General features: G+C 50.8%; 1 protein-coding gene across 2 annotated transcripts in view; it reads left to right on the top strand.

The window, feature by feature from the left end:
- Positions 1-1,121: 1,121 nt before the first annotated feature.
- The window catches only part of ARHGAP9 (Rho GTPase activating protein 9), a 34,388-nt gene continuing 8,680 nt past the window's right edge, over positions 1,122-26,829 (top strand). The window contains exons 1-11 of one of the 2 annotated variants that reach the window (XM_063123039.1): positions 1,122-1,503; positions 4,519-4,754; positions 11,555-11,791; positions 15,123-15,308; positions 15,538-15,648; positions 16,979-17,040; positions 18,284-18,365; positions 19,477-19,572; positions 22,292-22,390; positions 25,049-25,175; positions 25,299-25,409. In XM_063123039.1, coding sequence (XP_062979109.1) covers positions 1,173-1,503; positions 4,519-4,754; positions 11,555-11,791; positions 15,123-15,308; positions 15,538-15,648; positions 16,979-17,040; positions 18,284-18,365; positions 19,477-19,572; positions 22,292-22,390; positions 25,049-25,175; positions 25,299-25,409 — 1,678 coding nt within the window. In that variant the 5' untranslated portion in view covers positions 1,122-1,172. Of the gene's footprint in view, positions 1,504-4,518; positions 4,755-9,261; positions 9,316-11,554; positions 11,792-15,122; positions 15,309-15,537; positions 15,649-16,978; positions 17,041-18,283; positions 18,366-19,476; positions 19,573-22,291; positions 22,391-25,048; positions 25,176-25,298; positions 25,410-26,829 lie in introns of those variants that run through there. The other variant, XM_063123040.1, reaches the window with a different exon arrangement.

Raw genomic sequence — 26,829 nt, forward strand, 5'->3', positions numbered from 1 at the left:
ACTGGTCACACACTCAGCTCGTTACTGCAATTCCTGGATTAAACAACCCAGGAATTGCCAGTGTTCCATGCGAACTGGGACTCTGAGTAGAACTTATGCTTATGGCTTAGGGTTTTCTGCACAGGTGGAAAGATCATGAAAGCCAGGCTGCAATGGCTCCTAGTACTAATAAATCATTGCTGTTCCATTGTAAAGCTACTTGTGAAATTGCAATTGACTTTCCACGCTATCGGAAGACGTTGTGCATTATCTGAATGAACATCTCAGTATTTTCCATCCATACCAGTGCCCTTAGCCCTACTCTTCTCTTTTTTGACATGTAGGGTGACCATATGAAAAGGAAGACGGGGCTCCTGTATCTTTAACAGTTACGTAGAAAAGGGAATTTCAGCAGGTGTCATTTGTATGCATGCAGCTCCTGGCGAAATCACAACAGTTAAAGCTTCAGGAGCTATACAAAAGTGACCAGATACAAAAGAGGGCAGGGCTCCTGCAGCTTTAATTGTAGTGATGAAGAGGGAATTTCACCAAGTGTTGCATACATACAAATGACACCTGCTGAAATTTCCTTTTCTGAACTATTGTTAAAGATACAGAAGCCCTGTCCTCCTTTTCATATGGTCACCCTACTCAAAGTACTCTTCTCCTGTCATGTTGTCTCCCCTTCTCCTTTAACACGTAATTGGTTCCTATCCCCAATGTTACAGCAAGCATGTGAAAAGGAGGACAAGGAATTACAGCAGGTGTCATTCAGGTCCATGCAGCACCTGATGAAATTCCCTCTTCAGCACAACAGTTGAAGCTGCCAGAGCCCTGCCCTCTTTTGTATCTGTTCACCCTAGGGCAGAGCTCCGGCAGCTTCTACAGTTGCAACGAAGAAGGAATTTCACCAGGTGCTGCATGCAGACAAATGACACCTGCTGAAATTCCCTTTTCTAGGCAATTGTTAAAGATACAGGAGCCCCTGTCCTCCTTTCCATAAGGTCACCCTAAATAGCATCATATATATTATATCATGAACAATACGCTTGGGCTCACAGTGGACGTATCATGGAGGATTGGCATCTGTGCATCTGAACGTTGTGCCCCATTGTGTCCCCTGTACAGGTGGCAGCCCAGGGCTCTCTCTGGCACTGGGGTTCCTAATCCTTTGCTGATCCCATCTTGATGAGATGCTGTCAGGCTGGCGGTTGCTGGAAGGGCTAAACCGCCCCCAAAGTGAGTCATCTCTGGATTCCCCAGGTGCAGTGAAGCTGCAGGCCCTGTACAACTACCAGTATAAGTCCGAGGATGGGAAGCGAGTGAGCATTGCGGAAGGCGAATTCTTCCAGCTTATGCGCAAGGCCAATGAGGACTGGTGGCAGGTGCGGCGGCTCGGGCAGCCCAAGCAGAAGCGGCCCATCTTTGTGCCTGCCACCTATGTGGCCGAAGTGCCCCCTGGTGCCAGGGCAGCCCCACAGCAAAACAGTGCGTTGCATCCTGGCGTTGGTGCAGAAGAGGATGGTGAGTTTTTTGGGGGGTGGGGTGGGGAAAAACAGCTGGCAAGGGGCCAAACAGAGGAATGAGACCGGGGGGGGGGGGGCAAGATAGTAGGACAGCCTTCAGAATCAGCAAATTCATGTAGACTGGGCTGGGGCCTGGATGTTCAATAGGTGAGGGATAGAGGGTGATCACCACAACGGTTTTAACCTGGATTTGAGCAGAGATGGCTGTCTGAAGTAGGGTGGGACGGGGATTTAATATCTGCCTCTTTTTTATTCGGAAGCCACCATCTTGGTGCAAAGAGCTTTTATTCGTTTAAAAACCAAAGCAATGGGAGTCGAGAACTGTGTCTAGAATCTCCATTCTCCCTTTAAAATATACTAAAATTTGCCCTGTATCATATAAGCAAACTTTCTCTTCTCCCAGGCGTTTAGCAATATGTAATTAGCCTGGGTTTGTTTTTGTATGCTTTTGTGGTTTAAATTGTGTGTTTTTGTGATTTAAAATTTTTGTATATTGTTTTTAAGTGTTTTTTTATCCTATCTAAACCACCCAGAGAGCCTCGGCTATGGGGCGGTATAAAAATGTAATAAATTATTATTATTATTATTATTATTATTATTATTATTATTATTAATGATAATAATAATCCATCTCCTGAACTCCAGTTGTATCCAAGCCCAGCTGTATCCATTGCCAGCAACAGATGAGGTACAGCAGAGGATAGGTGTCTTTTGATGCAAAAGTCCTCAGAGCAGTTCCCAATATAAAATCGAAACAATGGTAGTGGTAGAGCACCTGCTTTGCATGTGGAAGGTCCCGGGTTCAATTGCTGGCATCTCCAAGTAGAGCCAGGAAAGACTCCTGCCTGAATCCCTGGAGAGCTGTTGCCAGTCAGTGTTGTCAATAGTAGACTACATGGACCAAGGGTCCGACTCAATATAAGGCAGCTTCTAATGTTTTGATGTAACAGGGTTACAAACAAAACTGGGGGACCTGGAGAAGCACATCTGTGTAAGGCAAACTTTATTGCAGGGGTGAGGAACTTTAAGCCTGAGGGCCAAATGCAGCCCTCTTGGGTTCCCCAGATATTTATACCCCCTTTCCCCTAAATTATGATCATTAGGTGGCTTCCCAGCTTTTGTGCAGATCTTTCCCCCATTCTTAAAGGTTGAAATGTCTCTCCTAAGGCTTCGTTTCTGGCAGTGAGAGCTTTGGGCTACAACATGGTGGTATTTTTTTTTCATTTTGTCTCTAATGCTTTTGCCTTGGGCTCCATCCACCACTGGGATGCAGCCCCCGAGAGCTTCTCTGAAATTGAATTCGTCCCTTGAGCTGAAAGAGGCTCCCCACCCCAGGTTCATGTGGGAGGGTGCAGGCAAGAACAAGGAGAAAGGCAGGCAAGAGGCTCTGGGGAAGCTGGCAGATGGTCTCCAAGATAAAGTGCTGCATGGCCACGCTTTCTCTTTGTAAGACAACTCTGCTGCAAGTTACACCAGACTTCCCAACATATTTAAGCCAAAGTGGTTTCATCTTACTTATCTTGCATCTTAGGCCCTTTCTACACCTAAGGATTATCCCAGGAAAATGGAGCCTGCTCCCGGGATCCCCTGTATGTCATTTGCATGCACAGCGATGATCCCGGGACAATCCTTGGAAAAAAGGCAGGTGTAGAAACGGCCTTCGTTATTTCCAGTGTATTTAGAGGCCCCTCATAAAAGGAGGCCCTAAGCCATGGCTTTCTTGGCTTGTTCCTAAATCCAGCACTGGATGGGATACATTGGGTTTTGCTTAACCTTTCCCTGGCTATTCATTTGCTCCACGTGGACACCGGTGCCCCAGCCTCAGCAATGCATGCTTCCCTGGGATATTATGCAATATCATAAGCTTTGTAGCCAGGACTGCAGATCTGGTAGCCACAAGGAGCAGCAGATTCATGAGCTACATAGGCTGCGTTCGGACAACACTTTAGTCAATTGTGGGTGAAGTAGTCAACTCACAGTTGGTTATTTTGTGGGTGCTCCCCACACAACATGTTCCTACACAACTGTGGAGTGGTTGGGGCTGGCGTTGAGTGGACTAATAGTCAACCTGGCATTTGACTGACACAGCCTCCACCCCTCTCCCTGCCTTCCCTCCTCCCTCAGTCCTCCCGGTGTTATCCCAGCAGCCTCTATGACTTGTACCATCTGTAGCAGAGTGTCTGGGTCAGTTTTGGCCGCTCTTGCCAGGGAACTCTGTAGCCAGGCAAAATAGTAAACTCAACGGGTCGAAAAACTCCACTGGCTCAGTTCAGACAACACAACACCACCAGCTGTGCGACTAGTCAGCTCTGCAGCCGATTGTGTTTCTCCAGTGTTTTTTTTTAATGAAAATGTCAACTGTGGGGTGGAGTTTGCCCAACAGGCGACACAAATACCAACCGTTGACCATTCAACTGACAGTTGACTAAAACTACCGGTGGTTACTATGTTGTCCGAACTGAGTCATAGAGTGACCGCTTTTAGAACAGGGCTATTGAATGTCTTTCAGCCCGAGGGCCGAATCCAATTTTGGAAAAGGGTTTGTGTTCCAGTGGTGGGTGTGGCCAAAGACAAAGGGGCGTGGCCAAAATACCCCCAAAATAATAATACCAGCCTGTTCCAACTGAGAGCTCTTACTGCCAGTAACTAAGCCTTAGGTGAGACCTTTTAGAAGGGGAGTGGGGAGAAACTTGCAGATGCTGGGAAGCCACAAAATTATTGGCAGTTGGGAGGAAAGGGGTTGGGCCAAAGGAAGGGCGGGTGGAGGGCCAGGTTTGGCCCGTGGGCCCAAGGTTCTGCATCCCAGGTTTGAAGGGTCAGCGCGTCTATCCCACTGCTTTAGGCACAGTTGTGCCTGAAGGAGCGGGGTGGGGTATTCAGTAGCGGGTCTCATTCCCTGGCAGTGTGCAGAGATCCTCGAGTTACAGGGTCTACAGCATCATGATCACAGCACACCCCTCCCCAGCAGAATGCTGTTGGATGCTGCTGACACCGGCATTTTTCCTCCTAGCAGACTTGGAAATGCTGTCGTATTCTCTGGAGGACCTATATACACGATCTCACCCGCCGTCTCCCCGCACGGGATTTGCGTCCTGCCACAGCCTCCCTCTACCCATGGTGGGATCCCATTACCCCACTCTTGGCAGGAGACACAGCATGAGCGGCTTGTCCCAAACCGGCAGGATGGGCGGAACGCAAGAGCAAAGTTCAAAGGAGGAGCTGGCGATGATGAAGGGGAGCTACCCAGGGGTGAGGTGACTTGTCTTCCTTTTCTCAGACCTCATTAGTCATTAGATACTTGGGGTACAGGGGTGGGCAGGCTTCAGGCTTGACGGAACTATTTTATTTTGCACAAGCTGTGCATGCATTGGAATAGCCCCTAGTTTGATACAGCAAGGCCTTAAGCAAATGTATGTAGCTGTCAGATTTGGACTCATCTCTTCATCTGAGTGAAGGCTTGCTACTAGCATCTCTAGGCACCATCCCTGCCATGATGCTTGCCTATCACCGTCGAAGGGAGGGGTCCATCTGTCTGCTTCATTCCCTGTCGGAGGGCCCTCCCTTCATAGAATAGTAGAGTTGGAAGGGGCCCAAAAGGCCATTGGGTCCAACCCCCTGCTCAATGCAGGAATCCCACCTTAAAGCATCTCTGTCGGATGATTGTCCAGCTGCATCTTGAAGGCCTCTAGTGTGGGAAAGCCTACTACTTCCTACCTCAAGGAGAAGGGGTCGGGTGTATAATTCTGTCCCTCAGCCTACTCATCTCCTGTGGCTTCAAACTGGCTTCAAACTCCAGTATCTGAGGCAGTAAGCCTCTATACACTAGTTGTTGGGGGAACACAGCTAGGAGGGTGCTGTTGCACCGTGTCCTGCTTGTGCGTTTCCCAAGGGCAGCTGCTTAGCCACTGTGTGAACAGAGTGCTGGACTAGATGGACCCCTGGTCTGATCCAGCATGACTCTTCTCATATTCTTATGTATAGACTGCAAAACTATGTCCTGATTAGGGAAACCTGCTCCTAGTAGCTAAATACATCCAGCACCTTCGATAGCTCCTTTAGAGTTCTGGCTAGTTCTGACTGAAACCCAGAATGGATTCACAGCCCCACCCAAATCAGAGCCACCAGCTTTCCTGTCTCTCTGGTGATGGAGCTTGCATTAAACTATCATCATGGTTAATAGCCATTGAAAGACTCTCCTCCATTAATTTACCTAATCCTTTTTTTTTAAATAAAACACAGTTGGCTGTCAACACTATGTTTTATGAATTATTTCAACAAATTTCTTATGGCACAACAAATCAATTAATAATTATGATTTGTGCATGAATTAATTCAATTAATTGTGCCGGTTGCTTTGGCCTGAATGTATTGCAAATTTTTCTTCTAAACCATTTGCAATACATTTGCTCTATTTCTCAGGGCCGTGGATAAGCCTCATGCACCTTGTTATCACATTTTAATTGGAATCTGCCTCTTCTAACATTCAGATTAAATGACACCATGGGGGATAGCTGAATTATCACCTCACTGTTTGCCAGCCATTGTTGGGTAAATGCTTGAAGCAATCAGAGTCAAATGTCTATGCTAGCATTTGCACATGATTGTTAGCACAATCTCACTCCAAATCCTAATATTATAACAGGGGTGACTAACTGGGGGATAAAACCAGATCTCTATCTTCTATCTGGCATACAACTGACTGTATAATGGATATTGCTGAATGTCTTCTAAAGCTGATGGTTGTTGTTATTTGGTCTTGTTTTCATAAGTTCGCGATCACTAGCACAAACTCTTCAGTGATTGCAAACCCATAAAGGCTCCTAGCTTGCTTTTCATTGGCCCCGTTCAGAAGACACCTTAAACCATGGCTTTAACCATGGTGGTTAAGCCAGAAAGGTGGGCCCGTTCAGAGGACACCTTAAACCATGGCTTTAACCATGGTGACTAAAACAAAAAGCCTTATTCACCGTGGTTAAAGCCGTGGTTTAAGGTGTCTTCTGAACATGACCTGGCTTTCTGGCTTAACCACTGTGGTTAAAGCCATGGTTTGGTGTCTTCCGAACAGGCCCAATGTGAAGTTATTATATAGGCATAGATTCCTGATAGCACTTTTCAGATGACCAAAACCAAGTTTACCTTCTCTGGTCTCCCTAGCTCTACTCTACTATCCATAAAATTGTATCCTGTCTTCAAGTAATGGACTTGGGGGTAAATGAGGGTGGCCATATGGAAAGGAGGACAGGGGCTCCTGTGTCTTTAACAGTTGCGTAGAAAAGGGAATTTCAGCAGGTGTCATTTGTATGCATGCAGCACCTCTTCATCACAACAGTTAAAGCTGCAGGAGCCCTGCCCTATCCTGTATAAAACAAGCAAATGTGAAAACTCACGTCATTCTTCAGTTCCGGAGAGAGCAAGTAGTCAACCTGCAGAAAAATAGAAAAAGGAATTCCTGTTATTGTTAAATGTTGAGGGTATTCCTGTGAGGGGAAGGAGCTGTTTTCTTGTTCTTTTAAAAAAAAAATGTAAAGAGGGCAACCAAACATATACCCTCCAAATGTTTCATATGTGGAAACAGGGGGACTCCTATTTATATGTGGGTATAGGGTGACCATATGGAAAGGAGGACAGGGCTCCTGTGTCTTTAACAGTTGCATAGAAATGGGAATTTCAGCAGGTGTTAGTTGTATGCATATAGTACCTGGTGATATCTCCTCCTCATCACAACAGTTAAAGCTGCAGGAGCCCTGCCTAGCATGACCAGATAAATAAGTGTGCAGAGCTCCTGCAGCTTTAACTGCTGTGATGAAAAGAGAATTTCACTATTTATTTATATTTATTTATTTATTAAATTTATATACCGCCCCATAGTCAAAGCTTCCGGGGCGGTTTACAAAACAGTGAATACAAAATTTAAAACCATCAAAAATATAAAACAACAGTATCCATTTAAACAACAACAGTTCTGGGGTAAATTAAAAAAACAAACAAACTTAGCATATGTTGTTAAATGCTGTTAAATGCCTGTGTGAAGAGAAAAGTCTTGACCTGGCGCCGAAAAGATAACAATGTTGGCGCTAGGCGAGCCTCATCGGGGAGATCATTCCATAATGATCTATGACTAGATTCTGCATATATATACAAATGACACCTGCTGAAATTCCCTTTTCTATGCAACTGTTAAAGATGCAGGAGCCCTGTCCTCCTTTTCATATGGTCACCCTATGTGGGTATAGCTAGAGGTGGAATTTTGCAGCCCAGCATGGCCTGGTGGACAGTGGTGGTAACTCCTGACTAAAGAGCAAAAAGGGGAGAAAGCACATGGTTTCTGAAATGGTCAGGGTATTCTAGGGTATGGTGATGATGCAATGCAGCTTTGGTATTCCCTACTTTTTATATTTAAAGGGTATCACATAGCAGAGCATGCAGTTTCTAGTTCATTAAAAAGTAAGGAAAAAAGAAAACAGACCTGTAAAAGAAGAAACATAACTTCTTAAACACTAAGAAATCTTATTATGGCATCAGCTTTCACCCACTGATTGTTGCGTCTAATAAGGTGGTCTCTTGTCTACAAAAGCTTATACCATAATAAGATTTTTTTAGTCTTTAAGAGTTGCCACAAGACTTTTGGTGGTTTTGCAAGACACGACCCTAACTACCTCTCTGGAAACTGTAAAAGAAAGACCCTAAGTCTTAGGTCTAGCTAAGGCCTGAGCTAGACCTAAGGTTTATCCCAGGATTGTCCCGGGGTCGTCCCTGCCTGCTCCCGGGATCCCCTGTGTGTCATTTACACATGAACAGGGATGACCCCAGGACAATCCCGGGATAAACCTTAGGTCTAGCTAAGGCCTTAGTGTGTTCAGTCAACACACTAAGCCACGGTGGTTATGCATTTTGAGCTAAACATTATGACTTAGCATGCCGTGTGAACCGTTTCTAACCATGGCAGCTACATAACCATGGTTTAAATACACTCACGAACCATTGGCTGCAAAAGGGTTAGTGGCCTAACCAAGGCTTAGTGTGTTGACTGAACAGGCCCAAAGGGTGTGTGTGTGTGTGTGTGTGTGTGTGTGTGTGTGTGTGTGTGTGTGTGTATGTTCAGACAACTCCACCTCATATGCTTTCCACCAGTGGGGATGGTAATTTGAACCTCCCTAATAAGATCCATACAGAGAGGAGGAGGAAGAGGAAGACGTAATGATCTGAGGTGGGTGGAGGGGTTGGCCATATAATAGTTCACAGAATGAAGACTGTCATAAAATGCACACTTTTAAAGTGCAGAGTCAGGCAACAGTTTGCACAGCAGGCCATGTAACCTTAGAGCTTCGGCTATTGGGTGGTATATAAATAATAATAATAATAATAATAATAATAATAATAATAATAATAATGGCATGTCCACAAATGACTAGTTTCTAAGGAAGGGTTGACTAGTGATGCAAATAAAGACACGCTTCTCATTTATAAACTTTCACTCGGTGAGGGTTGAGGCCTTGCTTAGGCACAGATGTATGTCATGCCCCTTTCCTGGCCCGTGTTGTGGGCCGAAATAAAACAAGGATGGCGTGTGTGGTTTATATGTGTGCTTTTCGTTCCTTTTAAGATCTCATTAGACTCCTGGGTGTTCACAGTATATCCGAATATTGGCCCGCCACCACACCTCGTAGCACTTCCCCTTTCGCGCTTTCTCTGATTGGAAGCGGGTGGGGGGCTGTGCTTGCCCACACAGGATGTGGGGGGAGCCGTTGGGAGGGGCCTGCTCTTCAGGGAGTGCCTCTGAACTCCTCTGCTGATCCAGGCACTGACAGCTGTAAGTACCGGACTGAGTGGGGCGCTGGGGTACTCTTCCTTGGCAAACTCCTGAAGGCTTTGGGTAGACTTAAGAGGGCAAAATACAATCAAGAGGAAGTGGGTTTTGGGGGACGCAGGCACAGTTCTTGAGGGCAAGTGAGGAATGGGAGGCCATCTGAACTGCTAGAGAAATCTCTACAACCCCCAGCAATGAAGCAAGAGCTTTCAACTTCCTCTCAGCTTGAGCAATGAATGTGGGCACCCCTACTGATGGAGGCAAGGCCAGCAAAAGCAGAGGGGAAGGAGACGCAGAGGCCAAGGCTAGGAAAACAGCAGAGAGACTGGGTGGAACCGGGCAGAACTTGAGATGGACCATGGATGGGGCGCGTTGGTCAGTGTGTGTTTGTGGGGTGTTTGTGGGGTTGGGGGAATGACAGGTCAGCTGCAGGTAACTCTGAGCAACCACTTGTCACTGGCCTGTGTGATTCCAGAGCTCTGTGACAGCTAGAAGTACCCTCAGTCATGATGTATGTTTCACATTTATTAATGTTTGCTTATTTGTTTGAAATATACCCCTCCTAATTATTGAAGAATGGCCCCGTTTTATCCCCAGAATAGACTGTGTCTATCCTAAGGCCACTCATAGCGGGGATTCAACCCCATGTCTCCCTGATTAAAATCCAGTGCTCTAGCCAGTCACTTGGCCTCTCCATTCTTTGATTCCCAGCTCCCCATCTATCCTCCAATAGGGCCAGAGCCCTTTGAATATGTATACAGGGTTATCCCATGGCATCTTCACAAGGACTCTGCGAAGTAGGTTAGTTTGAGAAATGTGCCTTACTTAGGGTGACCAACTGCCAGGATTTCCCCGGATTTGTCCTGGTTTTTGTTCTTTCCATGGTGTCAGGGGGGATTTTCTATAATTTTCAATAATGTCCTGGAATGACACACCTTCCCCTTTAAGGCTGCCATTAGCATGGCAGGAGGGAATGACATGCTTTCTTGAGGCACGTCATTCCCCCACCCCGAGCTCCAATTGAGGTCTTAAAGGGGAACGTGGGTCATTCGTGGACATTCTAGAAAAGGCCCCAATTGGAGTGGATGGTGGTGGTGCAGAATGAAATCCTTTCCCCTCCTCCACTCCAATCGGGTTCTTTAAGGTGGCGGGGGAATAACGTACTTTCTGCAGGACTCAGAAAGCTGCTTCCCCACACACACACTAGGTGTCCTCTTTTTTGGTTTCCCAAATATGGTCACCCTAGCCTTACTCAAGGCCAAGCTTCATGACGGAATGGAGGTTTGAACCCAGATCTCCCCAGAATGCCCCAAAATTTATACTCCTAGTAGGGCTGGCTTGTATTTCCCAAATCACCCCACTGTTATTCACATGGCTTAAGCCACTCATTGTAGAGAGACAGACTTTATAGTTCCCTGAAGTCAGATGTTCCCACGCTCCTACATTCTCCACTTGTACCCAATGAGCGCAATAGCTCTTTTCTAACCGGTGTATGCATCTGTATTTAATTAAAACATACGTTTAGTCTATACCTCTCCTATAGACTTGTACTATGCATTAACAACAACAACAACAACATAATACCAGTAAGAGAGGTATAGACTGAAGTGATTTTTAATTATTAATTAATGAATTAGCTTACTCCCTAATGGGGTAGGTTGTCAAGAGCACATGATACCAGCGCTCCAAACCATGCAAAACTGTTCAAAACTCTAAATGCGATCATGAGCACGTGTCCGCAGAAAATATTTGTAAATTGACGAACACATCCTCAGTTTGATTTGTGCCATTTTCCTAATTTGCGCAGATTTCCTTTGTAGGCTGTATCAGGCCGGCTTTACTCTATGGAGGAAACTTGCGTAAATCTCCCGTTCAATTGCTGGTCAATTTGTGTGAGTTTCCCATTTGTGCAGAGTGAGCAGCAATTGCAAATGGGAATCGGGTGGCAACACAATGTTTGGAGAATCCTGGCAACACACACACACACACACTACTATAGGCAAATGTTTAATATGCGCAAATGTTTTTGTGCTGCAGATGTGATCTACCTTAGGTCAGGCCATCAGCAATGATCTAGGAGACTGGAAAATGTCTATTTTGAAATTTCAGGTATTCAGAATACTTTTCTAGGGCCACCATGAAAACCCATGGAGACCCTTGCTGCAAGTTCCATACACCAGGATGAGCACAGTTTTTTAAAAAAAAATTATATAAAATGAGCATCCTTGTTTTGTGTTGACAGATGCTGGATGATACTCACCTGCCTCCCCCTGGTCCCACTGGGAATAAGCCCCCGATTTATTGCAATCTGGAGGAGATGAAACAACCAGCCACAATGCCTGCCAGCCCTCGTAGCCCTCCACTACAGGTGCTTGAAAGCTGGGAACATCACATAGATTCCAACTCCCTGCGCAGTTACTTCTACAAGCCAGAGACGGGCGAGAAGTCGTGGAAGCCACCGCGGAGGGTCCTAGAGATGGTGAGGCTAGTGCTGTTTGGGCGCAACTCTGCTCACCAAGCCGTGCAACGGCTAGCGCAGAGCCTTACCTCTGATTGTTTTAAGTGTTTACCCTGCAATCGCTGGCAAACAAATAAGCCTGTCACTGTCTGGTCATCCATCACTGGTGTCAATTAATTTGAATGTGTGAGGGGGTAGATAATGAGTGATAAATGCTGTGGTGTGGATGGTTTCTGTTCAGGGTTCCAGCCCTTTTCCATTATATTCCATTCCATGCTCCCTCTCTATCCCGCCCTTTTTCTGCCCCACCCCAGCGATCAGAATTGTATAGCTGCTGAGCATGGCCATTCCTCATTGGACTGTTTCTCAGCTATTATCCCTAAATCTTTTTTTGAGGGGGGCGGTATTTCTACAAACCTTGGGGTACCCCCAGTTGTGCAGATGCCTCCCTCCTGTGTGTGGTTACTGCTCTTTTGGCTACATAAGGATCCATATTCAGAGAAGGAGATCAGTGTCACTATCTATAATGGTAATTTTAGGGTGACCATATGGAAAGGAGGACAGGGCTCCTGTATCTTTAACTGTTGTGTAGAAAAGGGAATTACAGCAGGTGTCATTTGTATGCATGCAGCCCCTGGTGAAATTCTCTCTTCATCACAACAGTTAAAGCTGCAGGAGCCCTGCCCTCTTTTGTATTTGGTTCAAAAGGCAGGGCTCCTGCAGCTTTAACTGTTGTGATGAAGAGGGAATTTCACCAGGGGCTGCATGCATACAAATGTCACCTGCTGAACTTCCCTTTTCTACACTACGGTTAAAGATACAGGAGTCCTGTCCTCCTTTCCATATGGTCACCCTAAGTAAGCTAGTTCAGGTTTGTCTATTGGCCAGAGAAATAGAGCACTTTCACAAGAAATAAAATACACTGTTGTCCTTAATGCAGCATTGGTTGCCTACGGGATAGGTGGGTCGGTGAATATGGTTGATGTAGAATGTAATGACATTGTTTAAGTGAGACTTCTGGCAAATGTGGTCTTGAAATCAGGGCCATGGACCAAATCCCACCCTCCAAAGGTCTCAATCTGGGGTTCCTCAGTTAGCCACACACTCTTCCCCTGGCTCCATCCATTTCCCCCAACCACTGGCCATTTGGTGGTTTTCTGGCTTTTGTGCAGTCCCCCATGCCGTCCCCCCATTCTAAAATGTTGAAATGCCTCTCCTAAGGCTTACTGACCGGCAATACGAGCTGGAAGGTAAAATATGCTTCCATTTTTGGCCCTGCCCCCTTTGCCTCTAGCCCCACCCCCTCTGGAATGCAGCCCCTGAGAGTTCCTCCGGAATGGAATTTGGTCCCTGGGCTGAAAGAGGTTCTGCACCCCTTAATTAAACAGAAATAATTTGGCAGGTGCCGGTTTTTATTTTCTTCTGATTCCTGGAACAGATGCAACTTTCAGGATGCACATTTCCACCAGTGCTTGATGGCCACTTTCCCCTCTCTTTTTGGCACAGAGCAACAGGGCAGCCGGCAGCATTGGCTTATACAGCCATGGGCATGGCTCCCGTGCCAGTACAGCACTTTTGCCATGCCCCTCCCTGTTGGGCACTGTTTGTTGGACACAGAAAGCTGGCACTTGGGCTGCTTTATTAGGGCACCCTTACCCCTACCTCAGCTGCAGTAGCAGCTAAGAGTTAACGTTGCCACCCACCGGGCCCTTTTCTTGCAGGCCTCGAAAACGGACGGAGCGCAATGTTTCTGAGGGTACAAGAGGATTAACAGAGTGGCTGGAGTGTTGGCCTTGGTTCCCAGAGATCCCTTCTCAGCCGTTAAGCTCACGAAGGGCACAAGCGTCTGCATGTTTAGACAGAAAAAAGTCCTACAACTCCCCTGCTGGCTGGGGAATGCTGGGAGCTGCAGGGTTTTGGGTTTTGTTCTTTTGCTGTCTAAACATGCATAGGATTGTGCCTAAAAGCTGCACTCTCAAACCTGGTTACTCGGAGGTAAACCCCCTTGAACTCAGTGGGACTTACTTCTGAGGAGACAGGTACAGGATGGCACTGGAAGTGACCTTGGCCCTAACCAATGATTGCTTACGATGCCTTCCTTGGTTCTGGGAACTGGACTGAGCTAGCTCAGAGGGGTTTCTTCCATGGTGGGGACAGTGACTCAACTGAAGTCATTGCTGCATGCCGGTGGCTCAGTGCAAGTAACTATAAGGAAATTGAATGCAGAGACCGATTAGAGAAAGTAGCAAAGGAGCTCTATCACCTTAGCTTGGCTTCAGAATAGTGCAGTGGCCCTTGGAGATGGTGAGACCGGAGGGACTTGCAGAGATCAAGAATCTGCTAATAGGCTCTGCTGCTGCTTAAGCTTATCAAAAACACAATGCCATAAGGCAGAGATTTAAAATACAGCAGAATAAAAAGCTAGCCGAGTTAACCCTGGGCAAAATCCAATGTTGTGCAAGCGGAATTACGCATGCGATTAATTTTTGTGAACCGCCCAGAGAGCTTCGCCTATTGGGCGGTATAAAAATGTAATAAATAAATAAATAAATAAATAAATAAATAAATAAATAAATAACCCACCACGCAGGGTTGTTGTGAGAGTAAAAGGAGGGGAAGTGCCACGCGCCCCGTCTGCAACATGCATGTGTGTGTGTGTGCGCACAAGGCTGTATGCACGTATGGATGTGCACATGCGAGATCGCGCAAACGCCTGGGCTTGCTTCCCCGGGACCGGCACCCTCCCGAACAGGTACTGAGGAGGCCGCTCAGCTCCTGGAGGTGTGTGTGTAGGGGGGGGGCGTGAAGGGCTCCTTGCTGGCAGACACACCTGCTGCCCCCTTCCTTCCCCGGGGCCGCCTCCGCCCAAGCCCCGTCGCTCCCTGGCACCTGAATGTTTGGGCTGCCCGCCAGGGGCCGGAGGAATCCTGCCATCATTACTCGAACGGACTCGGTGTCCTGGCCAAGGGGAAGGAGCGAGCCTGCCGGTGCCAGCTCATCCCCGAGCCCATTCTTCCCCCCTTCCCCACGGCCACGTGCCCCGCTAGCCCCAGAGCCGGCGCCCGAAGGCCTCGTTAGCAGCATCGGCAGCGCAGGGAAGCTGTGGGGCCCTTGGCGATGGGAGCCGGGGGGTGAAAGGAATCGCAGGGAGGGAAGGGGCGTGGGGGGGGGGGGGCCCAATGCGGATTAAGACTTTTGAGACTCGTTAAGAGCTGCGTGGGGCGGAGGGGGGCGGAGGAAGGGCCGCTTTTCTCTTGCCCTGCTCGCTCCCTCGAGAGAAGCTCCTCTCTCTTTCCTCCCCCTTTCCCCGTGTCCTCCCCCCACCCCGTTCCTCCGTGTCTGTTTTCGTCAGAGCTTGGTGCAGCCGGAGGGACGCGGCCCCGCGGCCCCCGCGGAGCCTGCTGCGGCTGAGCCCTCGGACAAAGCGGAAGGAGGCGGCGCGGGGGGCGAGCAGCCCGCTGGTCCGGGGCTCAGCACCAGGGACAGGAAGCTGGGCTACACCAGATCCATGGTGCTGCCAGAGTCCCGGGTGCCCAAGGTGAGTCCCGGGTGGGGGGCAGCGGAAGGGGTGGGGTGGGGGGACATCACAGGGAGCTCTGGGGGGCGAAGGAGGGGCATTTTCTGGAGGCGGTGCAGGGAGTACGGGGTGTGCCTGGAGCAGGCGTGCAAAGGAGAGGGGTGGGGGGAGTTTGGGGGTTGGGAGGACAAGGGGCTGGACACACACGCAGTGGCTGGGAAATCTTCTTTCATTGTCTCTCTCCTTACAGGGAAGTCATCGCAGGAACCTTTCCCAACACAGCTGTGAGGCCTGGGTAGAGGAATACTCGGCCTCAGCACCTGCCAATGGTTCCCCGGCGCACGGCCCTGACCTGCTGCATGTAAGTTTCAGCCCATGGAGAGGTGGGGTGGTTACGCTGGCCTCTGGACCTAGATTCTGGAGGGTGCTGGCCTTAGATCGGGGAAATCGCCGCTCTGTGAGCGACCCTGTGGACCAGTCAGCTTAGCCTACCTCACAGGGTTGTTGTGAGGATGAAAGGGTGGGTTTTGGGGGAGAGCCATGGACGTCACCTTGAGCTCCTTGGAAAAAAGGCTGGATAGAAATGCAGTTACATTAGTACACATCCCCTCAGCGCCCCATCCCCTGATGGGCCTTGGTGGGCCCCATCCCCTGAAAAGATCTGGTGCAAGGAACTCTTGTCTCCCTGCACGGCAGCCCAAGCCCTGGTCTGCCATGCCAAGCAGGCAGTTCCCCCCTGTTTTGGGGTGGGACCTTCCCTGTGCCCTCCTTGCCTCATCTGATTGAAGTCCAGAAGGCTGCTCAGGTCGAGGGCTAAGGAGGAAGAAGAAAAGAAAAATGCAGGGCAAAGAAAAATGGAGAGGGCAGCTTGCTGTCCATGATGGAGCTGGGGAATGAATGAAGCCAGGAGGTTTACACGGAGCTGAACACTGCCAGTGGGGAGAGGAAGGCGTGTTGTGGGGGGAGATCTGCAGGCATCAGAACAAGCCAAGAAAGAGGGATATATCTTTAGACAGAAATAGATAGATAGATAGATAGATAGAGACACACAATGTACAACAACAGGAAAGGTCAAAGGTCTGACAATATTCTTACAACTTAAAAGTCACTAATACAATAAACTATAAATATTGAGCACAAATTTCATTTTAAACTGTGGGATTACGGTTTAAATAAAATTTGTGCTTTGATGTTTATCGTCTATTGTATTGACTTTTAAGTTGTAAGAATATTGTCAGACCTTTGACTTTTCCTGTTGAGGCCGGAGGCACCTGAGTGCCCAGGGCAAAGGACTGGGGTTTATGCGCCCTCCTTTGAGGGTGTGCATCCCAGGATGCCCTTGGCCTATTCCTAGTATCTACCCTCTCCCGGTATGTACGGTGCACTCTCTCTTTCTTCCCCATCTCCTCTGACAGCTGGTCTCTCTTCCGATCTCCCAAAGCTATGATGGGCTGGCTTGGATTGATGGGAGTGGCAGTCCAGTACATCCAGAGTGCACCAGGTTGGGGAAGGCTGCTGGGCCTCCTCTTTCCCGTGGGCGAGTCACATGTCGGGATGGAACAGTGGTGATCCCGTGTTTGTGGCTGATAAAAGGGCCATAGAGAGCAAGGGCTGTGGGGAGTGTAGCGCTGCTCAGGGCAGATCAAAGGACTTGTGCAGGATCGCTTGCTGACGCCGATGCTTTGCTGCAGGTGGTGGAGAAATCTGGACAGCTGAACAAAACCAAGATTGCGGAAGGAGGCCGGAAACTCAGGTACCCCAGCTGGAGTCCCAGTGGCAGGGCGGGTACTGGAAGAGGAGGGGGGTCTGGATCTCCATCCCTGGTCCCACTAGCCCTCCTGCTAACCTGACTGGCTCCTCTGCTCTGGCTGTGTAGCGTTTCACAGCTGAAGGGGTTTTGACAAGCAATGTCCTGGCCATGAATAGACAAAGGGGCTAGGAGGGCTCGTTTGTGAATAATGGGCCTTTTCCAACTAGCATCACTGATCAGGAGCGGGCCAAAACAAAACGGAGATGAGCCCGGGTTCTCTCCATGAGGGAGAGAAATGGGGTAGGGAAGTGGAAGCAAGCTCATGGCAGAGTTTAGGAGTTGTTAAATAAGACCCGGGTGTCATACGACGTGTAGGCTTTTCCGAGGTCGGCTGCTTGTATGGTTGTGGGTTATTTATTTATTACATTTATATACCGTCCCATAGCCCAAGCTCTCTGGGCAGTTCACAGAGATTAAAAACAGTGAACTTTAAAACCAAATATACAAAATTTAAAACCATAAAAAGCCTAAAAACAGACAATACCCATTTAAAACAGCTATTCCGGGCTCAGTGGTTGGTCAAAAACCAAGTTTCAATAAGAGTAGGCTTGGTCTACAGCAGGGTTAAGCAACCCGATGCTCTCCCAATGTTTTGGACTGCAACTCCCATAAGCCCTAGCCAACATGGCGAATAGTCAGGGATTCTGGGAATTGTACCCCCGAAGTATTTGGAGGGGACCAGGTTTCCTGCACCTGACCTAGGGGAATTAATTCTCCTTCCCTCAGGCTCAGTCCTTGGGATCATGAGTTATTTACAGAAGACAGGAAGAAGGTATACTGGGTCTCCCCTGATCCCTCATCCCTGGGCATTTCACTGCCACCAGACTATCAGTGTAGATCCGGCAATGGAGGCACAACCTGAAGGGCTTAAAACATAGGCTCTGTTGATGGCTCCACCAGAGCAAGACAAGACAGCATCCTCCATGTGCAACTGCAAAGGCAGAAATCTCACCCAGGTACCATTCCAACAGGGGCTGTTCACTGCTGGCACCTCTCGTGTTTTGTCACAGGTGGAGACATTTGTATCAGTGCAGTGCTTATTCTAACAGATGAATGCTACCCGTGCAGCATGGCTGAGTGTGGGAGCATGCATTTTAACATTGTTGTGTTCCTGTTGTATGTGCATGGAGTATGCGTGTTGACGGTGCTGCTCTCCATGGCTTCTCACACTGCTTCCCTCCCCCAGAAAGTGCTGGGCACCTACATGGCTGGTGTTGGCTGGGAACAGCCTCATGTTCTACAAGGAACCCAAGGTGGCAAGTGCATGGGTGAGTGGAGTGGGAAGAGGATGGTGTGGTAGGCCAGGAGTTGGCAACCTGTATGCGCTCCTTGGCCTAGTTTCATGCAACCGTTGACCTAATTTCTAAACCCTTCTGCTCAGACCTTGGGCAAAAGCAACCTGCCCCTCCCCTGGCAGCCTGCTCAGTGGGAGGGAGAGGGAGAGGGGGAGGGAGAGAGAGAGAGGGGGAGGGAGAGAAGGGATGACACACAGAGAGAGGGGTAGCAGAGAGTGAGGAGGGGGTGGGCAGAGAGAGAGAGGGGGTGTTGCTGAGAGAGGGTGTTGCTGAGAGAGGGTGTTGCTGAGAGAGAGAGAGAGAGAGAGAGAGAGAGAGAAAAGGAGGAGGAGGAGGGGTGGCAGAGAGAGAGAGAGAAAGAAGAAGGAGGAGGAGGAGGAGGAGGGGTGGCAGAGAGAGAGAGAGAAAGAAGAAGGAGGAGGAGGAGGAGGAGGAGGAGGAGGGGTGGCAGAGAGAGAGAGAGAAAGAAGAAGGAGGAAGAGGAGGAGGAGGGGTGGCAGAGAGAGAGAGAGAAAGAAGAAGGAGGAGGAGGAGGAGGAGGAGGGGTGGCAGAGAGAGAGAGAGAAGGAGGAGGAGGAGGAGGAGGGGTGGCAGAGAGAGAAAGAGAAAGAAGAAGGAGGAGGAGGAGGAGGAGGGGTGGCAGAGAGAGAGAGAGAAAGAAGGAGGAGGAGGAGGAGGAGGAGGAGGAGGAGGAGGTTTGGCAGAGAGAGAGAGAGAGAGAGAGAGAAGGAGGAGGAGGGAATGGCACACAGAGAGTGAGAGAGAATGGGGTGATGATAGAAAGAGAGAGAGAGAGAAAAGAGAGGTGACTCCATCCATTGTTGGCTCTGGCCCTGCTCACCACTGGCTTCACTCCTTCCCATTGCCAGCATATGGACTCTGTCAGATTCCCTCTGAGGGAATGTGACAGAAGAAGACTCCCCACCCCTGTGGTAGTTGAACGAGGAAGGAACCCTAGAGGAGTGTGCAGGGCCCTAGGGGCCAGCCTTGTCCTTTCCTTTTGATCTCTGGAGGAGAGCAGTGTTGACACACAATATACAGAGACGCTGTGGAGGGCTTTACTCCCCCTCCTTCCTTCCTGCAGACTCCGTCTGGTTCCCGACCTGAAAGCAGCGTGGATTTGCGTGGGGCCCGCATTGATTGGGCCAGGGACCTGTCCAGCAAGCGGAATGTCATCCATGTAAGCATATCAATACTCAGAGAATGGCATCCAGCGCACCTTGCCTGGAGGCACAGGGGGTCAGATGTCACACTGCTGGGAAATGAACACTTTGTGCCCCACCATGGGGTGGCTTGCGATTGCTCTGGTGGTCCTGTTTTGGGCTTAGGATGGGGAGGGACCTAAAGTAGCCATCGTGGGTGTCCTGAGTAGGGAAAGGATGGAGAAGTTTCACAACAGCTGGATTGGTTCTCCTGGGAAGTTGCTGTTGGGAATCTCTGCCCCCTTCCTCTAGACTCTAGGCTTGAGCTGCCATGTTCTTGAGAGTGGATGTCAAACTCCATAACTGTCCTGTAGCTTCCCATACATTTCCCCCTTGAATTATGAGATAATGGCTGTGTTTGCACCTACCGCAATGTGATCAAGTAGCATGTTGGTGCATGTATCCTGCTTACTTTTGCTTTGCTCCTTCCTTCCCATAAGCGAGCAAACAGGACCAGAAAGAGATAGCTTTGTGTTTTGTCCGAATCCAGGTTTATTGTTAATTGCGGCCCAACAAGCCAGGATCTTAAGCCAGTTTGTAGCTGACTTATGAATTGTGGCTTGTTTGGGCACACTTAACCATCATCTCAGGTTCATTTGTAACGTGAAGCTCTTTTTTCATGCTTTGCTTACTCAGGGCCTTGCTAGACCTACCTGATAATCTGGTGGGGAATAGGGGCGACGCTGCGCTACAGCTAGCACGCGCCGTCGCCCTTTTTCACACATAACACGTGACGGGGTAAGGGAAAGCCCCGTCGCGTCCGCCATTTTTTTTTAACTTAAAGGGCCATGTGTGCAGGAGCGCACCAACGGAAAAGGTAAGGCTTTTTTTTTAAAAAAATAAAAAATAAAGGGTTCCCTGCTCCCCCTGCCCCTGATTTCCCCTCCACAATGTCTGATGCCCCCCTGCCCGCTCGCTCGCCTGTCCTCCCCCGCTCGCCATGCCCGCCCCCTGCCCGCTCGCCATGCCCACCCGATCACCTGCTCTTCATGTCCCCGCTCGCCATGCCCGCCCCCTGCCCGCTCGTCATGTCCCCGCTCGCCATGCCTGCCCCCTGCCCGCTCGTCATGTCCCCGCTCGCCATGCCCGCCCCCCATCCCCGCTCATCATGTCCCCGCTCGCCATGCCTGCCCCCTGCCCACTCGTCATGTCCCCGCTCGCCATGCCTGCCCCCTGCCCGCTCGTCGTGTCCCCGCTCGCCATGCCCGCCCCCTGCCCGCTCGTCTTGTCCCTGCTCGCCATGCCCGTCCCCCGTCCCCGCTCGTCATGTCCCCGCTCGCCATGCCCGCCCCCTGCCCGCTCGTCGTGTCCCCGCTCGCCATGCCCGCCCCCTGCCCGCTCGTCGTGTCCCCGCTCGCCATGCCCGTCCCCCATCCCCGCTCGTCGTGTCCCCGCTCGCCATGCCTGCCCCCTGCCCGCTCGTCGTGTCCCCGCTCGCCATGCCCGCCCCCTGCCCGCTCGTCGTGTCCCCGCTCGCCATGCCCGTCCCCCGTCCCCGCTCGTCGTGTCCCCGCTCGCCATGCCCGCCCCCTGCCCGCTCGTCGTGTCCCCGCTCGCCATGCCCGCCCCCTGCCCGCTCGTCTTGTCCCTGCTCGCCATGCCCGTCCCCCGTCCCCGCTCGTCATGTCCCCGCTCGCCCTGCCCGCCCCCTGCCCGCTCGTCTTGTCCCTGCTCGCCATGCCCGTCCCCCGTCCCCGCTCGTCATGTCCCCGCTCGCCCTGCCCGCCCCCTGCCCGCTCGTCGTGTCCCCGCTCGCCATGCCTGCCCCCTGCCCGCTCGTCGTGTCCCCGCTCGCCATGCCCGTCCCCCATCCCCGCTCATCATGTCCCCGCTCGCCATGCCTGCCCCCTGCCCGCTCGTCGTGTCCCCGCTCGCCATGCCCGCCCCCTGCCCGCTCGTCTTGTCCCTGCTCGCCATGCCCGTCCCCCGTCCCCGCTCGTCATGTCCCCGCTCGCCCTGCCCGCCCCCTGCTCGCTCGTCGTGTCCCCGCTCGCCATGCCTGCCCCCTGCCCGCTCGTCGTGTCCCCGCTCGCCATGCCCGCCCCCCGCTCATCATGTCCCCACTCGCCATGCCTGCCCCCTGCCCGCTCGTCGTGTCCCCGCTCGCCATGCTCGCCCCCTGCCTGCTCGTCTTGTCCCCGCTCGCCATGCCCGTCCCCCGTCCCCGCTCGTCATGTCCCCACTCGCCATGCCTGTCCCCCTGCCCGCTCGTCGTGTCCCCGCTCGCCATGCCCGCCCCCTGCCCCGCTCGTCTTGTCCCCGCTCGCCATGCCCGTCCCCCGTCCCCGCTCGTCATGTCCCCACTCGCCATGCCCGCCCCCTGCCCGCTCGTCGTGTCCCCGCTCGCCATGCCCGCCCCCTGCCCGCTCGTCGTGTCCCCGCTCGCCATGCCCGTCCCCCTTCCCCGCTTGTCGTGTCCCTGCTCGCCATGGGAGGACTTAGCCTGGCCTGACCCCGGGATCCCCTGTGCGTCATCTGGATGCACAGCAGGGAGACCAGGCCTCACACCGCGCTAAGTCCTCATCTAGCAACGGCCTCATTTGCAGGAAAGGAGGAATGAAGCGATTAAGCCAGGATTCTTGGCTTTGCATTATCTACGAGCGCAGCCAGTGTCTAACAGTAAAACATGACACTGCGTTACATGGCACCATTGACTAACCCAATCAGGCCTGGCCTCTTTTCTTCTGTTCTTCTTAGTTTCGCACGGTGACCGGCAATGAGTATCTCTTGCAATCAGATAGTGAGGCTGTCAGCCAAGACTGGTACCAAGCGATCAAAGGGGTCATCCGCAGGCTGGTGAGTGAGATGCCTCGAGTGGCTGAAACGACCCCCGTTTCCTCCTCCTCCTTGAAACATTGCTGGTGGGAAGAAACGTTCTGATTCTTGTCAGGCTGGGAGCACACAGGGCACCGAGTAAGGCCTGGAGGGGGGCTGTCCAGCAGACGTCACCCAAGTGGCAGCCAGCCTCTGCAGGACTTATTTATATTGTTTTATTTTTATTTATCTCATTTCATTTTTATACCACCCAACAGCTGAAGCTCTCTGGGCGCTTCACAAAAATTAAACCCCCAAGGCACAGCATGAAATCCACAAGCTACAGCATAAAAGGAGGGCTCCCAGGGAATGCATGGCGAAGAGTCCAGGGCTCAACCGAGCTCTTAAGTCAGGGGTGGGGGACTTCTTTCTCCCTGCAAGGTCCGCTTTCTCACTGGGGACATCCATTGGGGTGTGTGTGCGCGTCACATGCTAGTGATAGGTAGGGCTGAGGCCCAAGGTAGGTGGAACCAGAGTCACCCTCCTCTCTCTCTCTCTCTGGGCCCATTCAGAAGACACCTCAAACCATGGCTTTAACCATGGTAAATAAGGCTTTTTACTTTATTCACCAGGGTTAAAGCCATGGTTTAAGGTGTCTTCTGAACACTACCTGGCTTTCTGGCTTAACCACCATGGTTAAAGCTGTGGTTTAAGGTGTCTTCTGAATGGAGCCTCTCTCTCTCTCTCTCTCTCTCTCTCTCTCTCTCTCTCTCTCTCTCTCTCTCACACACACACACACACACACACACACACACACACACCACTCTTTCTCTCTTACGCCCTTTTCTTTCTGTCCCTTCTTGCTCATTCACTCCTTCTCCCCTTCTCTTTTTAAAAAGCGTAACAGCTCTGGGGAGGGTGCAGGGGGGAAGATGGGATGCTGCAGGTGAAGTGAAGAGTCCTCCTGGACCACAGGTTTGCCACCCCTGGCTTAAGCAGTAACGCTAACCTGTCGACTGCTCACGCTTCACCCCTCGGCCGAGAACTGGCAAGGATTGCAAGGGCGCCCACTTGGCTTGGAGCTCTCCATTGCTGCTGGGTGTCCTTCGCTCGAGGGTTTTGATTTGGTAGTGCAAGGAGCTGTCTGCCCGGAAGCCCCCATGGACCGAAACAGAGAGCAGGAACGGCTAATGGCATCGTAGTTCCTCTTAAGGCCCGGTCCTCTTTCCTGTGTTGCTCTGCCTTCCCTAACCCAGGACTTCTAAGGGTCAGTTGCAAAGCTGACAGTGGGCTTGAACCACGGCCTGGCCTGAAGGCAGCAAGGAGGCCCAAGGCAGCAAAGACACTGCCGCTCCCAGCGAGCGAATTGCTGCAGCAAGATCTGAAGCCAGAATGAAGCTGTTGAGGCATGGGTCCAGAAGCCCCTGCTCAGGCTCCGCCCCTTCCTACAACGTGGGGAGCCTTAAAGCCAGGCTGTTGAAGTGCCCGAGGGCCGCGTCCCATTTCGGAGAAGCTCTGGGGGCTGCATCCTAGTGGTGGGCAGGGCTGAAGGCAAAAGGGGAGGGGCCAAAATGCAAAAAAAAAAACCACAAATAGACCAGCATATTTTAGTTTAAGCTTTTTAAAGCAAGTAAGCCTAACAGTGGTATTTCAACCTCTGGGGAGAAAATGGGGAAATGCTAGGAGACCACCAAATGATCGGTGGCTATGGGGAGAGACGGTAGGGCCAGGGAAAGGGGGCAGGGATTGGGATCCTAGAGGGCTGGATTTGGCCCTGAGGCCTGTAGGTGCTGCCTCCCCTGCCCCCGGCTAAAAGGGACAGGCCTCTGGCCTGCAGCCCTACCACTCCTCTGCCTCTCCAGGAGCTCATGCCACTGGCATTGGCCTATCAGCTCAGTGGATGGATCTGGGCGTGCTGGGCAGGGCTGGAGCTAGGCTGAGGGGCTGCAGCTGTTGTTCCAAGCTCAAGCTACTCTGACTTGGAGGTCTCGGTCACCTCAGGCTTGAGGCTCCCCGATTCTGCTGTGATGCTTGGGCCCAGTGCCCCCTCTCTCGTCCCCACTGGTTTCTAAACCTCTGGGTCTGTGTTCAGGTCACTACTGGACTCCAGGGTCAGGACAGAAAGCTCCATCCGATGAGCATTTTATTGCACGCTCGTGACTGGGCACTCACGGATTCCTCAGTGGTCTCTCACATGATGTCGTCTGCCTCCCGCGCATCTTTCGCCCCTTCTGGCCTTCCTTGTGCCGCAAGAAAAACCAGAAAAACAACGACATTTTTTAAAAAACCGAAGTTGCTGCGCTCTCCCGCTGTGTGTGGGAGAAGCAGCATGTTCACAACTGCACCTTGTTTACTTCCTGTTTGAAAACAGGAAGGAACTGAGTGTCCACGGAGAAGCAGCGGTAGCCAGTGTTAGCCAGCGTTTCTTCCAAGGTGTGATGAGACTTAGAGACTGGAATTAAAGGCAAGGTCACTTTGCATTGTTGGATATACTGAAAAAGCAACAGGAAGGTTGTGGGCCAGGGATCTGCCACAGTGGCGAGTCCTTGGCTAACTCACACCAACCCAGCCCAGGATTCTGTACCAAAGCACAGTTTGCCATCAGAATATATTATGGAAACGAAGCACCTTGGCCTGTTTGGGCCCATCTCTTCCCACTCCTCATCCTTCGACTTAACCCGCTTCCCTTCCGCACGGCAGGATGAAGAGAACCCTCTTGATGAGCCACGTCTGTACCCGCTCTGCCGGTCCAACAGTGCGGACCTCGTGGATCTCAGTGCTGATGAGGAAGAGGAGCCGGGACTCCCAAAGGGCGAGACGCAGGCAGGTATGTGCCAAGCAGACCTGGGGTGGAGAATGCGAGGCAGTTGCCCCGAAGGACGGCTGTCTTGAGGCAAGTCTTGAACTATCTTGAAGGCCTTCTCCCATCTTCTCCTCCTCCCTCTCCTAGCCCCTGCTAGTCCTGACAGAGCCTACAAGAAACGGGTCAAGAGCAAGCTGAGACGGTTCATTGTCAAGCGGCCACCCCTGCGGAGTTTGCAGGAAAAAGGACTGATCCGAGGTGACTACCCAAACCCTTGTAGCGCGATCGTAGTTTGTGTAAATGATGGTGTGGTAGAGTTGGCATTGCCCATAGTGTACCTGCTCATTTTGGGGTTTGGCTAAGGTCTCTGGCTGTTTTTCATAATGCTTCCAGTGGAACCCTGGGAAAGTCAAAATGAGCTCCCAGAATTGTGACCAGGGCCTCAGCTAGACCTACCAGTCTAGCGTGACGGAGGAGTGAAGATCGCACGATATTTTTATCGCGAGACCTCCCCCTCTGTTAACACACGGGGTGCGACGACCTCAGAGGGAGAGGACGTCGTGCCTGCCATTTTTTTTTAAAGAGGAAGCAGCGCACAAGCACTCGTGCACAAAAGGTAAGTGTGAGTTTTTTTAAAAAATTCCAGCGCCCTTCACCCCACCCCCAATGGGCGCAGAGTTCCTGAGGAGCTCTGTGCCCTGTGCGCGGATTCCAGCTCCTCGCGAGTAACCGCAAAGAGCCGGGACAAACCGTGATGGTAGGCCACACTTTCTGCGGTCTCAGGATCATCCTGAGACTGCGGAAAAAGTGGGCCTAACGTGTAGGGCCATATCCCGGGGCGAGGGAGGGATCATGACGCACAGGGGATCCCGGGATCAGGGAAGGATGATCCCTCCCTTGCCCTGGGATATGGCCGGGGATCACACAGGGATAAAGCCCCATCTAGCTATGGCCCAGAACTGCTGCAATACATGTGTAAATTTTGATGCGACTGTTTTGAACACCCAATGGGTAGTGCCCATGGCAAGTTATATACTCTCTATCCAGGGCTGAATTAAGGCATGCTGAGGTCCTAATCCATGCCAATATTCAGAGTCCCATACCATAAAAATAAAGAGGGGAAAAAGTGTGTTACACCATAATAGAAAGCGTAATGAAAGGGTCGCACCCACCATTAGGGGGTGCTTGTATTTAAAGTGTTAGATCGCTTTTTCTCAAGATGTGTATAAAAACGCTAATAAAGTAAGTTGACTTGAACGCCCAGAGAGTTCAAGTTGACTTGAATGCCCAGAGAGCTTTGGCTATTGGGCAGTATAAAAATGCAATAAATAAATAAGTCTGCACTTATTATTTCCAATACCAAATGCTGTGTTGCCACACTTTCTCTATATAAGGCAACTCTGCTGTAAGTTACACCAGGCTTTCCTATTTGAGCCAAAGCAATTTCAATTAAAATGCATCTTAGTTATCTCCAACATATTTAGATACCCCTCATAATATGAGGCCCTAAGCCATAGCTTACTTGCCTTGTTCCTAAATCCGACATTGTCGCAACTCCAGTGCTCAGAGCTATATTAGAACCATTCTATGAATGACAGTGACTAACAACAGAAATATTGAAGTCTTAAATGTAAAATATTTCCGCCTCCACTTTCTGAAGCTGCTCTGAAGCTGATCA

The sequence above is a fragment of the Elgaria multicarinata genome, chromosome 3 (assembly GCF_023053635.1).
Source record: "Elgaria multicarinata webbii isolate HBS135686 ecotype San Diego chromosome 3, rElgMul1.1.pri, whole genome shotgun sequence".
NCBI classification, from domain to species: Eukaryota; Metazoa; Chordata; class Lepidosauria; order Squamata; family Anguidae; genus Elgaria; species Elgaria multicarinata.